Here is a 16,211-nt window from a genome sequence, read left to right on the forward strand (position 1 = left end):
AAAACATCTTTCTTCAAATGTACTTTTTGTTTTTGAGAGCTTACTTGGGGCTATATCTCCAGACTCTGTGTTTAATGTTATCTTTCCATTGGCTTTATGAGTGCTTTGCAGGAAAAGTCGAAGAAGTAGTAGGCACATTTTGTGATTTGTGTTTTACATATTTAAAGAGAAAATATACCAATCATTAACATCTGTAGACGGTTTAACTCTAGATAAAGCCACTTTCATATAATCTTTTCTGGGTTTCACTTCTTCCTCCAGACTGGAACACTGGGCAGCTTAAAGCTGTAAAAGCTTTAAGCAATTTACACCTGAGAAAGATGGGCCATTGTTTATCATGTGGCTTTCTTTACTTCCAGAGTTACAAGGGCCTCAGATTGCAAGGTCACAATAAATTCAAAGTACTTGTGATGTCTGAGTATCAGGTATTTATTCAAAAAATCCCCATTTTACATATTAGGAAACTGAGATTACTAAATGTGGGCTAGGGTCCTCCTGGGAATGGGGCAGGGGGAGTGCTTGCTGCTGTTAAAGAAAATTATCCTGACACTTGTCAAACACATGAATAATTTATTCAAGATTATTACAATAAGGGTCATGACTATTGGAACAGGAGAGAGAAATTGAGCTCAACTCAGAATACAGCAAAGACAGCAGGGGATTTATAGCCAAGGAACAGGCACCGTGTCTGTGAGGGAGGTGACGGTGGATGGAAAATTACTAAGAGGAGACATCAAGGGTAGAGGGATTCTGGCTCAAGGCAGGTCAAGGGCTTCTACAACAAAGGTGTAATATAAGGAATCTAATCCGATATTAAATATCAAGAATTCAACGGTGATCAGGTATCGATAGCATGCTTCTTGCTAACATTTGGGCTCAGCCAGGACACAGGGAGGTCAACGTTGAGGCCTAAGTGAGAAAGGGCTCAGAAGTACCAAACTAAAGGAGAGCATCTCTGTTCCTGCCTACTCTGACCTCTTTTCCCCCCTTAAACTCAGTGGTAACAATCTGACCTGTTTATTACCTCATTCCCATGGAAGGGGTGGGGAGTGGCAGGCAGCCGGTGCTCTAGGATCGTTGGGTAGGGAGCCTAGCTCTCTGAAAGCAGCAATGCCTAGTGGGGGTACCGAGGCCGAGTTCGGAGACCACCTGAGCAATTGCGGTCCAGAGCAAAGCCCCCTGGATCGGAACGGGAGCCGCCCCCACGCCCCGCCCGGCTGCGGAGAGCCGCACTTCTGGGCGGATGCCGCAGGTCGGGAGGGATGAGGCCGACGGCGCTGATTGGCTGACCGCCGCGGCCTGGGGTTTCCCCGGCCCCGCCCCTGCTGCACTCCCCCCGCCCGCGAGGCCGCGCGCCGCCCGGTCTTGCGCTGCCCAGCGGGAGGGGCTGGACCCCGCGTTCCTCCTCCCTGCCGGTCCCCATCCTTAAAGCGAGAGTCTGGACGCCCCGCCTGTGGGAGAGGGCGCCGGGATCCGGACGGGGAGCAATCGGGGCAGGCCGTGCCGGCCGAGGAGGTCCTGAGGCTACAGAGCTGCCGCGGCTGGCACACGAGCGCCTCGGCACTAACCGAGTGTTCGCGGGGGCTGTGAGGGGAGGGCCCCGGGCGCCATTGCTGGCGGTGGGAGCGCCGCCCGGTCTCAGCCCGCCCTCGGCTGCTCTTCTCCTCCGGCTGGGAGGGGCCGTAGCTCGGGGCCGTCGCCAGCCCCGGCCCGGGCTCGAGAATCGAGGGCCTCGGCCGCCGTCCCGCAGCTCAGTCCATCGCCCTTGCCGGGCAGCCCGGGCAGAGACCATGTTTGACAAGACGCGGCTGCCGTACGTGGCCCTCGATGTGCTCTGCGTGTTGCTGGGTACGTACGCGCCGCCGGGCGCGAGGGGCGTGTGCGGCTGTCCCGGGAGGGCTTTAGCGCAGAGCCGCGACGGGCAGCGGAGGTGTGTTGCCTGACGCGTGCGCCGCTGTGGGGCGACACACGGGGGCGGCTTCTGCAGCCGAGGGACCCCGCTTTGCAGCCTGCACCCCGGCTCCCGCGTGCCCGCCGCTGTCTGTCGCCCGCCGGTGCGCTGAGCCCAGCCCTGCTTGGACGCTGTTCACGCCTGTGCGCTCCATGCCTTGCTCCTGTCCTCTGTTTGCAGTTCCACTCTAGCAGAGCAGGGTGGGCTCCTCCTCTCTGTACGGTAGAGGAGCCTGGTCACTGGCCCATCTCAGTAGTGAAACTGGAGGTTTGATGCACAGGGGATTCTCAGTAGCAGGCGCCAGTGCCTGATTTATCGTGAGAAGCACTTTAATATTTCGGCTATAAAAGGCTAGAACTAGTTCCTAATTAGAAGGTGTGCCAGGTTGTAAATTGTCAGGTTGCAAGTAGGGATGAGCACGCCAAGTTTTTGCGTATAGGTCTAAAGAAGTTTTGGGGGTCGGGGAGGACGCGGTGCCCCAGACCTGTTTCCTTGTCTGCCCAGACCTTGCCATGGTGTAGCTTTCCATCTCTTGTGACAGTGTCTCAAGGAGCAGTAGACATTCTTTGGCTGCAGCAGATTTCGCATTGTCTTCCTGATTGGAAGAGTTCAGTTATGAGGCTTCTGGTTGCCAGTTACTCCTTTCTTTTGAGGAGAAAGAACTGGAATCATTTGGATAAGGGATGGGCGTTGGAAGGAGTAGCTTTCACTTTTTATGTATTGTATAAGGCAGTTATGCTGTGAACTATTTATATATGATGGAATAAACAAAAACAAAGCAAGAGCTGCTGGAGGTTTGGATAGTCCTACTGATGTTGAAGTAATCAGAATAGTAGTAGTATTGGCAAGTTCTCAGGGTGGGAGATCTGTGGCTTTAGCCACCTGGATGAAAGTCTGCATAATTGTTTCTCAGTGACAGGAGATTCCCTCGGTTTTAATCCACTAGTTCCTAGTTATTCCACTCTCCAGTTTCCAACCGGGTCATTTAGGCCCTTGCAATCTTGTGGAATTCTTATAAATTCTGTTACCAGGTTTTGTTGTTGTTGTAAGGAAAAATTCCATTTTGTTATCTTTTTTTTTTTTTTTTTTGGATACAGTCTCTCTCTGTCACCCAGGCTGGAGTGCAGTGGCGGGATCTCGGCTCACTGCAGCCTCTGCCTCCTGGGTTCAAGTGATTATCCTGTCTTGGCTTCTCTAGTAGCTGGGATTACAGGCACCGCCACCATGCCCGGCTAATTTTTCTGTTTTTAGTAGAGACAGGGTTTCTCCATGTTGGCCAGGCTGGTCTCGAACTCCTGACCTCAGGTGATCCGCCTGTCTCAGCCTCCCAGAGTATTGGGATTACAGGTGTGAGCCACAGCGCTGGGCCCTAAAACTGCATTTTGTTACCTGTTAATATGAAGCATCTTTGTTGTTTCCCAAGACACTTCCTGTTTAGGTCCACAGTGAGTTTTAGGAATTAAGTTTAGGAAAGTGGAACACAATTTTGGAACATTGCCTTTTTTTTTTTTTTTTGGAGACTGTCTTGCTCTGTCGCCCAGGCTGGAGTGCAGTGGCGCGATCTTGGCTCACTGCAACCTCCGCTTCCCGGGTTCAAGCAGTTCTCTGCCTCAGCCTCCTGAGTAGCTGGGATTACAAGCACATACCACCGTGCCTGGCTAACTTTCGTATTTTTAGTAGAGACGGGGTTTCACCGTCTTGGCCAGGCTGGCCTTGAACTCTTGACCTTGTGATCCACCCGCCTTGGCCTCCCAAAGTGCTGGGATTACAGGCGTCAACCACCGCGCCCAACTGAACACTGTCTTTATAAAAACACAGTCCTTTCAGATGTCGGGACTTATTAATAATTAAATGTTTTCAAATTTATTTGCAACAAAAAATTACCTTTCATAGAAATGTTACATTAAAAAATATATTTTAACTTATACTTGATGTCATTGGAACTTTGTTAAACTTTGTTTATATTTTAGTGAAAGGAGAGGAAAATGTTCGATCAGAAAAAAATATATTTCTAATGTATTGAATATTATCCTATCATTGCCACATATTGTGCACTATCAGAATTACATATCATCTTCGTCTTTTCCTACTGTGGGAGTTCGATCAATTTGTAAAACAACATATTTTTTTTTCTATGGGCCAAACAGTGATTAGAATGGCTGAAACATAATACTGCTCTGAGGTAGCTGAAGCTAATGGTATTAAACACAAAGCCATATGGTAGATCTGCAATTAAAAAAAAATCACATATAATGGAGGAACTGACATGCAGTACAATTTTATAAATTATGGGTTGTTGTAGCCTGTAGTTTTAACATGATACAAACATCACATAATTATCCTATAAAGGTTAATTTCATTGCTACATTGACCTGACAGTTGCAGGAGTACAATAGCTGTCAATAAGATAAAATTGTGTTTTTGGTGGTTTTGGAGAAAGCTTTGAGGACTTGTTTTAGGAAAAGGCATTTAATCTATTTACAACATTATGTTTTGGTATTACTGGCATTTCTTTTAAAGTAATTCAGTATATTATCACTATAAGCTCAGAATTCCCTTTTCCTAAATAGAAAGTGACCTATTTTACTGACTTTTAAAAATGTAAGATTACATTACATTTAACAACATCAACTGTCCATTGCAAACAGCAGTGAAGGAGACCAGTGGTGCAGGAGATACAAAACTTTTTCACGCTTACTTTTGGAAGACACGTGTTATATAGCAAATGCGCCTTTCTGGTGGAGTCTTTTATATTAAATTTGATTTGTATTCATTTTACTGACAGCAGGAGATTGGTAGCCTAAAATCATGGTAGCTTCAAGAGAGTTTTCAACCTGGCATAAATTTCCTTTTTCTGTGAGGAATCCACAGGTAAGAATTGACTGTTAGAACAAAAAGATGATTAAGCACTTCGTAAGTGCAGGGTTTTGTGAAAGTGGTTCATAATTATAATGTGGATACATTCCAGATTCTGTTAATGACCACCTCAACATCATACAGTATAGCCATTTTAATATGATGATGTTACGTCAACCTGTTATACAACTACTTTATAATTTTACTGTGGGTGATGTGTGTTGAAGTGATCATTAAACATGCCTGTGTGAGTGTGTGTGTGTGTATATGTTTCTGTCCGTATGTCATCTTTATCATCAGTGTGAAACACGACTTCCTCTATATACACGTTCGAATTATTAGTTCCTTAAGTGGATCTGATAAATCCTTGGAAAAAGAAGGAGAATTTTGAGAAGTAATGTGTGTTAGTTCCTCAAGTGGATATGGTAAATTCTTGGAAAAAGAATGAGAATTTTGAGAGATAATGTATATTTGATTCCTTTCTGAAATGGAACATAGTCTTGCCATCTGTCTTTGGCTCTTTTTATGACTGGTTCTGTGACTATAGAACAGGCCATATACATTATCTGAGCGCATGAGAAAAGCTCTACAGAGAATGGTGGTAGGCTGGTATGAAAGGCGCGATGTTGTTGTAGGGCATCGAGCCCCGGGCCGTCACCGTCACCTCGGCCGCTGCCGCTGTCACCATCGCCTTGTTCCCCCATCCCCCGCCATGGCTGAGGACCTCTCCGCGGCCACATCCTACACCAAAGATGATTTCTACTGCCCCGTCTGTCAGGAGGTGCTCAAAACGCCCGTGCGGACCGCGGCCTGTCAGCACGTTTTCTGTAGAAAATGTTTCCTGACTGCAATGAGGGAAAGCGGAGCACATTGTCCCCTGTGTCATGGAAATGTGACTAGAAGAGAGAGAGCATGCCCTGAACGGGCCTTAGACCTTGAAAATATAATGAGGAAGTTTTCTGGTAGCTGTAGATGCTGTGCAAAACAGATTAAGTTCTATCGCATGAGACATCATTACAAATCTTGTAAGAAGTATCAGGATGAATATGATGTTTCTTCTATCATTCCAAACTTTCAGATCTCTCAAGATTCAGTAGGGAACAGCAATAGGAGTGAAACATCCACATCTGATAACACAGAAACTTACCAAAAAATACAAGTTCTTCTGGTCATCCTACTTTTAAGTGTCCCCTGTGTCAAGAATCAGATTTTACCAAAGAGCGTTTACTGGATCACTCTAACAGTAATCACCTATTTCAGATACTTCCTGTGACATGTCCTATTTGTGTGTCTCTTCCTTGGGGAGATCCTAGCCAGATTACCAGAAATTTCGTTAGTCATCTAAATCAGAGACATCAGTTTGATTATGGAGAATTTGTGAATCTTCAGCTAGATGAAGAAACCCAATGTCAAACTGCTGTTGAAGAATCTTCTCAAGTAAACATCTGAAGGCTGTAGACATCTCTGCATCTTTGTACCTGCAAGTGCCATCTTTAAGGGGGAAACTACATGAAGTCACCGTTTTCAGTAACTTGATGTGTATATTAATAAAAGTAATTCAGTCATTTTAGTTTTTGATTGAAAATAAAGGTAGGGCTTCTAAAAACTTCGTCCTCTTGGTAAGTTAAAAAATGAAAGTTATGACATTAGCTTTAAAAGCGTAAAAAAGATGTTTCACTAATGTAATGGTGAAAGAGAATCCCTGTTGTACTTTATCTTTTTGTAATATTAAATATTCTTGAATTTTTCATTATGTTGCTTTTGAAATTTGGTACATTCCTCCCATTTACTTTATTATTGTACACATTTAACACACAGTAGCAAATTTTGAACGATGTGATTGATATAATCTAACAAATCTGAGCCAGTTATTAGAGTTGCAGAATAGAAACTTGAAGTGCTAAATGGAAAAATCCAAAGGAAATTTTTAAAATGCAGATTCTAGCTGAAAAATTCAACTATAAGAAAATTGTATTTATATAACATTTACTATTTTTGAAGACTAGTAATAATTTTAATTCTTTAAAAAGTGAAAGCTTGTTGTAAAGATATTTTCTTTTTGTTATTAGAAGGAAATACAAAGAGAAAAATTTATTTCTTTCATGGGCATTTGGTAATTTCAGTCTTTGACTGATTTGTAAGCCTAGAATATACTAAGCTGAATAGCAGCTCTTTGGCCTCAGAATTTTCAGTAGCCAGTATTTCTGATTAACTAAGTTGAAACTCTTATTAGAAACTTTCAGATGGTGATACTGTATTCTAGAAGATATAAATGAGAGGTTTGGCTTCATCTCAGTTTAGAAATTTATTCAAAGCTAAAGATGTATATGTATATATATATATACTTTTGTGTGTATATATACAGGTATGTGTGTATGCAGTTTGTCAGGTTATATATAAGAGTTTCTATAAGGATTTTTTAAATGGACAAGCAATAGGGGGTTGAAGTGTTTATCTGATTTGTTAAAATTTTGTATATAACCAGATTTTTAAAAAGTGATAGTCACAGTGCTAAGTGATCTAGTTGGCTGCTATTACACCTTAGAAATTGAGTTTACACACACACACAATTACCTGTTTGTATGGTGCTCATTTCTTATTCTCAGATATAATGTGTGACCGTGATATAGTGAGAAAGATTCTACCAACCACTGTTTCACTACTTTTTAGTCAAAATTGGGTATGTTCTTAGTATTCATTAGTGAGAATCATATTTTGTAGAAGGCCCAAATCACAGAATAAAGGACTAAGAGTGGATTCACTGACATTCCATACTAATATACATTGTTTATGCTTTCTTTAAAATAACTAAAAGAACATAAAAGAGAATCTCAGTAGTTTTCTACTAATATATACATATATTGTATAAAAAGGTATATTTTGGTTTTGTTCTACACTGAACATTTTTTTAACTTGGTTTAATAAAAATGTTAATTTTGGAAAAGGCGCGATGTTTTAGCCCAGTGTATTAAACCATATCCTGAATACAACTTATTAGTGTTTAATTGCTAAGGGTCATTTCAGATTTTAGCCACTATGGCATTAGGCTGTCGATTAATGGACACTGAGTCCATTAATTTATTCAATGCATATTGATTGAAGGCTAGCTTCGTGGCCAGTACCGTGTTAGGTTCTAGGGATACAAAGATGAATAAGATAATCCCTGCCCTAAAGGGCTCAGAGTCTGATGATGAAGAAATAAACAAGTGGTTATAATACATCATGATAAGTACAATAATGGAGGTTTGGAATATGTTCCCTTTGAGCAAAGACGAGGGCCTTGTCTTAGATCTGCTCCATTGTAGATAAATGACTTGTCTGTTTACTCTTAGAGATGCAGAAAGGTCAGAAGTTACCTGGAATTACTCGTAGGTGCTGCTGCTTTTTTTTTTCTTTTCCAACTTGATATAGGGCAGTAGGAACCCAAGTAAGTACCAATGTTTATGACTTATTTGCGGGCAGTCCCACAATATCTAGAAGATTTAGATGGAACTGACAAAACTTTGATTCCTTATACCTGTGTTTTGCTGTTTGACAATCATTTAGAATATCTTTCTGTGCTGTGTGTGTTCCATTTGCCCTTCCAGATCTTTTCTCCACTCTGCTCTGTGCTTCTGGGAAATGAATTACATGGGCTACATCAACTGAGCCCTTCCTTTTTGGTTTCAGATTAGCTTTGCCCAGTGGGAGGGACATCAGAAAGGATCTCCCTAAAAGCTAGTTCCCTCTTGCTGGATTTAGTGTTGCCAAAGCTGTTCTGTGAGTAGTTCACAACTTGTATTCAATAATGGCCCTCTCTGCCAGCCATCTATAGTTACACATCTTTCTGGGTTCTAATAACCCTTCCCTAGCCCCTTTAGACCTGGAGATGATAATGCTTCCTGACGTTGCTAACCTGGAGTTATACCACCATCTGTTGCTGTTTTCCCTAAACCCTGCCTCTATCTTTTGAAATGGTTCCTTCATTAAGTTTTCTTGAATACTTCATTTGAGTGTGCTGCTTTTCTTGGCAGGACCCTACTGATAATACCCATCTATGTCTAAAACAGGTTTGAGGTAGCTTTCGTTTCTGCATTAAACACCAATTACAGTGTCCTTAATGGCAAATGCAAACAGGAGCCCATGGGCTGCCATCTTGGCTTTCTTGGGAGGGAGGGGGTTATGATTCCCTCAGCATGCTCCAAATGTGGTATCATCATTATGCCAAATCAAAGTCAATGGGTATAGAGTAAAATCTGGCTGCAAAAACATTTGCAACCAATGCTAGATGGTTGTGGGGTCCCTGTTGCTTGTTTTAGCCCAGTAATTATCTCAAATACTGATGCCATTTCTTATTACCATAATGCTGACATCATTTTACCCCTTAAGGATACTCCTAAGGAGCGGTCCCTTTGTTAAGCCTCAATCTGGGTCCCTTCCTCAAAGGGGGAAAAAACAAGTATTTTGGGAAGATTCTCACTTGCTAAATAGTTTCCAGCATTTTGTGCCTTCCCTTTTCTCGTAACATTTATTTGTTCATTCACTCATGTTCAGTACACATTTGTTAACTGTATCATAGGTGCTGGGCAGTGTGTTAGGCACTGAAGATAAAAATAAGTAAACAAATAGGACACGGTGCCTATCCTGACCACTTGCTGTTTCTTCTATTTAACTTTTTTTTTTTTTTTTTTTTGAGATGGAATCTGGCTCTGTCGCCCAGGCTGGAGTACAGTGGCCCGATCTTGGCTCACTGCAAGCTCCGCCTCCCGGGTTCACGCCATTCTCCTGCCTCAGCCTCCCAAGTAGCTGGGACTACAGACGTGTGCCACCATGCCCAGCTAATTTTTTGTATTTTTAGTAGAGACGGGGTTTCACCGTGTTAGCCAGGATGGTCTCGATCTCCTGACCTCGTGATCCACCCACCTCAGCCTCCCAAAGTGCTGAGATTACAGGCGTGAGCCACCGTGCCCAGCCTCTTCTATTTAACTTCTATTAGGAAACTTATTTTGCTTCTGATGAAAGTTTTCTTGTTTTTCTGTTTTTTGTTGTTGTTGTTGTTGTTTTTCTCTATTCTAGTCACAGAGAGGGAAGGAATCTCAAAAAACGAACAAAAATTTGTCAAACTGGCATATTCTTGGGTCAGTCTAGAATCCTATTGCAAGGCTTTTTCTTTCTTTAAATGGGTAGTTTGGAACAAAAGCAGAGGCTTGGAAGAAATTGCTGCTATTTGGCTCTAGTTGGTTTTATTCAGCTGAGTTTTAGCTTAAATTTACCTTACGTGGAATAAAATATAGAAATGTTCAGAAAACTTTCCCCTTATAGATTTTATGAAATGTAAATTCTTCCTTTATATTCTCTTTGAATTACATCCTTTGGAAACTCAAGAATGTGCTATGGATCTTTGTTAATCTCTTTCTCATTTAGTCATTTTTGGCTGAGCTCTACCAAACTTTCCAATGTGTTACTCAGTTTGGGGAATTATTCTGATTCTTTTGGTTAAGAAATTTAAGGTTAAAATTGTCAATGTTTGCCTATTTAAAAAAAAAAAAAGTTGGCAGCAAAAGTCACTAAACTCCCAGATTTTGAGTGAACTGATTAACATGTAATTTCAGTTTTTATGGAAAGAAATTTGGAATGTTGTCTACTTCCTCCTAATTTAGGTGCCTTAATTCAACATTTGAAATGGAAACATACAGTCTGTACAATCAGCTAATTAGGGATTATAGAGATACTGTCTTGTCTCTTCTTTTCAAAAAAAAAAAAGCATTTGCCATCCAGAGATTATGAATAGTGGTTACAGGTAGCATTCTCATCTTTCTATCCTTCTTTCTCCTTTTACCTTCTTTTTCATTGTCATTCCTTCCTCCCCACTGTACTTCCCTTCCTTCTGCTCATCTGCCCTTCAGTCTTCTTGCTGTTTAGGTTTAATGTGCAAATGGTTTAGGTAGGTTGCCTTTTTACTCAACTGAAACTAGTCAAAAATTGGGGGCCAGGCATGGTGGCTCATGCCTGTAATCCCAGCACTTTGGGGGACTGAGGTGGGAGGATCTCTTGAGCCCCAGAGTTCAAGACCAGCCTGGGCAACATCGTGAGACCCCATTTCTATTTTTTTAAACAAACAAAAATTATAAAATTGGGAATGACTTGTTCCTTATAAGCTATGAAAAACTAGTCTATGTTTTTCTTTAAAATGTTAGGCAGCATAGTCTAGTGATGGACTGTGGATTCAAATTTTAGCTCCTCCATTGAACTCTGTGACCTTGGGAAAGTTTTCTCTTTGTGCCTGTATTCTTTAGCTATATAATGAAAGTACCTATGGTTATCTTAAATGAGACTTAAATGAATCAATATGTAAAGTGCCTTGCACTTAATATGCATGATGTACGTTTGTCAAGTAAAATAATTCTCTATAATCCTACTACCTGTAACATAATAATTATATTAGTAGAAATAACATCAACTAGTTTTGTATTAGGGACAAAAACACAAACTTTAAAATGTTTCTCATGAGTACTCATGGAATGCTTTTGAAACTTAGTGTTTTATTAGTCATGTGTGAAAGCCACATACGTGATTTCTAAGTAGTGGTAATTCCAGCCATGGTGAAAATTGATCTGTGTAGGTCTGTGGTGGAGTGTAATTAAACAAATGGAAAAACTGTTATTTTATACAGTGATAAGTCCTGAATTTCAGCTTACTCCAGAAAGTGGAGTTAGCTACACTCTAGTCACCTTTTTATTGCTGAGGTCTTGGGAATGATTACTCCACTTATAAAAAAGTAGAGTTAATATTCCTAAAACTTTTTTTTGCGGGGGGACGTAGTTTCACTCTTGTCGCCCAGGCTGGAGTGCAACGGCATGATCTTGGCTCACTGCAACCTCTGCCTCCTAGGTACAAGCGATTCTCCTGCCTCAACCTCCTGAGTAGCTGGGATTACAGGTGCCCACCACCACGTTGGGCTAATTTTTGTATTTTTAGTAGAGATGGGGTTTCACCATGTTGGCCAGGCTAGTCTGAAACTCTTGACCTCAGGTGATTCACCCGTCTTGGCTCCCAAAGTGCTGGGATTACAGGCATGAGCCACTGCACCTGGCCCAATATTCCCAAAACTTTTGAATGACCTTAATTATACATCCTCATTTGTATAAATTCTGTTATTTGAATTGCTCTTGGCGATTAAACAGGCAGCAAGGAAAAACCGTTGTGTAATACTTCTTTATATCCTCTCTCTCCCTAAACCAAGCTTGTCCGATCCATGGCCCACAGGCTACATGCAGCCCAGGATGGCTTTGAATACGGTCCAACACAAATTTGTAAACTTTCTTAAAACATTGTAAGATTTTTTTGCAATTTTTTTTTTAAGCTCATTGGCTATTGTTAGTGTTAGTGTGTTTTATGTGTGCCCCAAGGCAATTCTTCTTCGAGTGTACTCCAGGGAAGCCAAAAGATTGGACACTGCTGCGTCTAAACTCTTTTTCAAACATTGTGACATATGTTAAATGCAAATTGTTTTTAAAGTTGTGTGAGCACAATGTTATTTTAAAGTATTTGACATTGCATCATTTTTTATTTATTTATTAAGCACACATTATTTGCTGTAATACAATGCTAGGAGCTGCAAATACCAGTGCAAAAAAGATCAGATCTCCATACCAGTGTATGTAAGACAATTACAGATGTTTGTAAAGGCTATGACAGAATTAAAGCAAGATTATAAGAAAGTTAGACTTTTGGGGATAGCAGTCTCAATGAAGGCTCTCTAAAGGGGGAATATTTGAATTGAGAGGTATTGGACTTGAGATTTAAGGAACAAAATGAGTTGGCCGTGGGGGAGCTGGGGGAAAATTCCAAGCATAGGGAGGAGCAGGTGTTGAGGGCAAAAGAAGAAAAGGGCATTTTGTCACAGAAAAGAGGCCAGTGTGGCTGGAATATGGTATGTATCAATGGTATTTTTAATAGTGAATTTTGTAACTTTTATTTCTAAATGCCAGAATGGATAAAAATAATAATTGACATTTATTTAGTGCTCTCTAGGCTTGGTACAACCAGTGCAGTCTCTCAACAACTCTCTTAGGAGCTTGGTCATCTGCTTTCTGTAGATGACGGAAGTGAGGCCTGGGGAAGTTGGGAAACTCACCCAAGGCAACCTGGCTAACAATGGTATAGTTAGGAATTGGGAAGTGCATTTTTGAGGATTATAACTTTTGAATGCAGATTAACTAGTGTGTATTTGGGAAAGGTTGTAATAAATGGAGAGGGTGAAGTGGGGATGGTTGATGAGTACAAAAAATAGGTAGAATGAATAAGATCTAGTATTTGATAGTACAGCAGAGTGATTATAGTCAATAATAATTTAATTGTACATTTAAAAATAACTAAAACAGTATAATTGGATTGTTCGTAACACAAAGAATAAATGGTTGAGGTGACAGATACCCCATTTACCCTGATGTAATGATTATAAATTATATGCCTCTATCAAGATATCCCATGTGCCCCATATATATGTATATTTACTATGTACCCACAAAAATTAAAAGTAAAAAAAAAAATGGAGAGGGTGAGAAAGGCAAGAATGTGGGAATTCATTGTCTATAAAAACAATGATTATTGGGCTTGGTGTGGTGGGTCATGCCTATAATCCCAGCACTTTGGGAGGCCAAGGTGGGTGGATCACAAGGTCAGGAGATCGAGACCATCCTGGTTAACACGCTGAAACCCCGTCTGTACTAAAAATACAAAAAATTAGCTGGGCGTGGTGGCGGGCGCCTGTAGTCCCAGCTACTCGGGAGGCTGAGGCAGGAGAATGGCGTGAACCCAGGAGGTGGAGCTTGCAGTGAGCCGAGATTGCGCCACTCCAGCCTGGACGACAGAGTGAGACTCCGTCTCAAAAACAAAACAAAACAAAACAAAATGATTATTTTAGATGGCTTAAATATTTTGTAACTATTTTAGTTTTATGTTTAACTAGTTATGATGTAGTTTCAGAGTCAGTTTCTGCTTACCATTTTGAGTATATCTGCTGTCTAAAAGAGGCACTTTAAAGTTGGGAGGAGTGGCTTACACCTGTAATCCCAGCACATTGGGAGGCCGAGGCAGGAGGATTGCTTGAGGTCAGAAGTTGCAGGTTGCAGTGAGCTGTGATTGTGCCACTGCACTTCCAGCCTGGGTGACAGAGCGAGACTCTGTATCTGTAAAAGCAAACAAAAAGAAGAGGCACTTTAATATTTCATATCTCAGACTCCCAATAACTATTAAGCATTAGCAATGAGGCTATATCATACTGGAAGATGTAACTAATTTCCCCTATTCAGTAACATGCTCACAGACTTTTTCTTCAAATAGCGTTGTTATAGGCATTCCTTTCAGGTTTTCACAGGAAAGGAAGATCTTTGTCTCTCCCTGTGTTTTAGATGAATCGTGTATGGAGTTCAGAGTGACCTTTGGTAATGCATTCTAGCAGATATAGTTAGAACCTCGTGATTTAGTCCTCAGTTGTCACTGCTTGGAAATGTTTCCTGAGTCTTTTTCAGGGTGGGGTGTCCAGGAAAATGACATATAGGAAACGTGTAGCGGATGAGCCCTTCAGTTAATTGGCAGCTTGTCACGGCAGATTCTGCCTTGCCTTTTGGTTCATTTGCGTCAGTAGTAGGAGAGATGGGTTTGCTGCTTGGTGCTGGAGAGGTAAATGAGTAGAGAAGAAAGCTATTATCTATTGAATGCCTAGTATATGCGTTTGGTAAATGTTTCACATGAACTCATGTAATCATCACAAAACTCTGAGGTACATAGTATTAGCCTCATTTTATGCCCTACCTACCACTGGAGATACCAAAAATAGGTATGCATTTTTCGATCAAGGGAAAAATATAACCCATGGATTTTTACTAGCTTATTACTTATGGTAGAAGACAGACTCATAGGAAAAATGATAAAACTGTATAATGTTATCGAGTGCCTGTTAGCACTGAGATTACTAAGAATGAGTGAGACAAGGTCTCCATCCTCAAAAGGTACACAGAGCTTTGGAAGGTGAGATAGGCAGGTATTTTAATCAAGTTTTTTGTTTTTTTTTTTTTTTTTTTTGAGACAGAGTCTCACTCTGTTGCCCAGGCTGAGTGCAGTAGCATGATCACAGCTCACTGCAGCCTTGACCTCCCAGACTCAAGTAATTTTCCCACCTCAGCCTCCATGAGTGGCAAGGACTGCAGGTGTGCACCACCATGCCTGGCTAATTTTTTTTTTTTTTTTTTTTGAGACAGAGTCTTGCTCTGTCACCCAGGCTGGTGTGCAGTGGCGCAATCTCGGCTCACTGCAACTCTGCCACCTGGATTCCAGCGATCTTCCTGCCTCAGCCTCCCGAGTAGCTGGGATTACAGGTGTGCGCCACCACGCCTGGCTAATTTTTGTATTTTTAGTAGAGACAGTTTCACCATGTTGGCCAGACTGGTCTCGAACTCCTGACCTCAAGTGATTTGCCCACCTCAGCCTCCCAGAATGCTGAGATTACAGGCATGAGCCACCGCCCCCAGCTCTGGCTAATTTTTGATTTTTCGGTAGAGATGAGGTCTCACTCTGTTGCCCAGGTTGGTCTGGAACTCCTGGACTCGAGTGATCCTACTGCGTCAGCTTCCTGAAGTGCTGGGATTACAGGTGTGAGCCATTGTACTGGGCCAGAAGTCTGTCTTTATTTCAGAACAATTTCCCCTGAAACCATTGCTGTTGCTGTACAGCAGAGATAATGTAAACTTTTGGGCACATTACTTTTGGCTACTGCTGAATTCTGAAATAATTCCTGTAGATAGTTCAGAAGGATATGAGTCTATCCACATTAATAGGTGAAAACACTCTAATATTGGTGCTTAGGAAGTGTATCGCCATTCAAATACTTGTTATATGAATGACTGGGCAATAAACTTGAGTCAACCATTCTTCCAGGGTTTAAAGTCTAGCTCCATCTATTACTATTGTGTTACTTTGGGCAGGTCACCTCAACTCTTTGAGTTTGTCATCTAATGAGGAAAGAGATGATGCTAATAGTGCCTTTCTCATAGTGCTGTGAAATTAGATGAGATAATGCATGAGACAATGTATGTGAAGTGGTTAACATAGTCCTGGCCTGCAGTAGGCACTCAAATATTTTTGCTGTTTTTGTTATTATCATTATTAAGCTAATAAGCCAATTTGGTACCACTGACACAGTCTGCTATTTAAATGTGATTTCATGTGTTGGTGACTTTTTATTTGTTTGTTTAATTTGTCCTAGCTGCAGTTTAAACAGCATTGAAGTCAGAACCTGGTTTGTATTTCAGTTCCTGGTGCCCAGATCATGATGGGAAATGTTTTGATTACTTCTAACCTATTTCTTTCTGGAATCAGATACCTCAGATCTTTTGATTGTACTTCTAGGTGAACAGTATTCCCA

General features: G+C 41.4%; 1 protein-coding gene and 1 pseudogene across 2 annotated transcripts in view; both read left to right on the forward strand.

Annotated features, from left to right (window-relative positions):
* The first annotated feature begins 1,302 nt into the window (after window positions 1–1,302).
* The window catches only part of PLPP1 (phospholipid phosphatase 1), a 110,137-nt gene continuing 95,228 nt past the window's right edge, over window positions 1,303–16,211 (forward strand). Inside the window, exon 1 of one of the 2 annotated variants that reach the window (XM_517759.8) lies at window positions 1,303–1,848. In XM_517759.8, the coding sequence (XP_517759.2) occupies window positions 1,791–1,848 (58 nt within the window). In that variant the 5' untranslated portion in view covers window positions 1,303–1,790. The remainder of the gene's footprint in view (window positions 1,849–16,211) is intronic. The other variant, XM_001146001.7, reaches the window with a different exon arrangement.
* LOC104006445 (E3 ubiquitin-protein ligase RNF138-like) lies at window positions 3,019–6,373 on the forward strand (annotated as a pseudogene).

This window comes from Pan troglodytes, chromosome 4 (genome assembly GCF_028858775.2).
Source record: "Pan troglodytes isolate AG18354 chromosome 4, NHGRI_mPanTro3-v2.0_pri, whole genome shotgun sequence".
NCBI classification, from domain to species: domain Eukaryota; kingdom Metazoa; phylum Chordata; class Mammalia; order Primates; family Hominidae; genus Pan; species Pan troglodytes.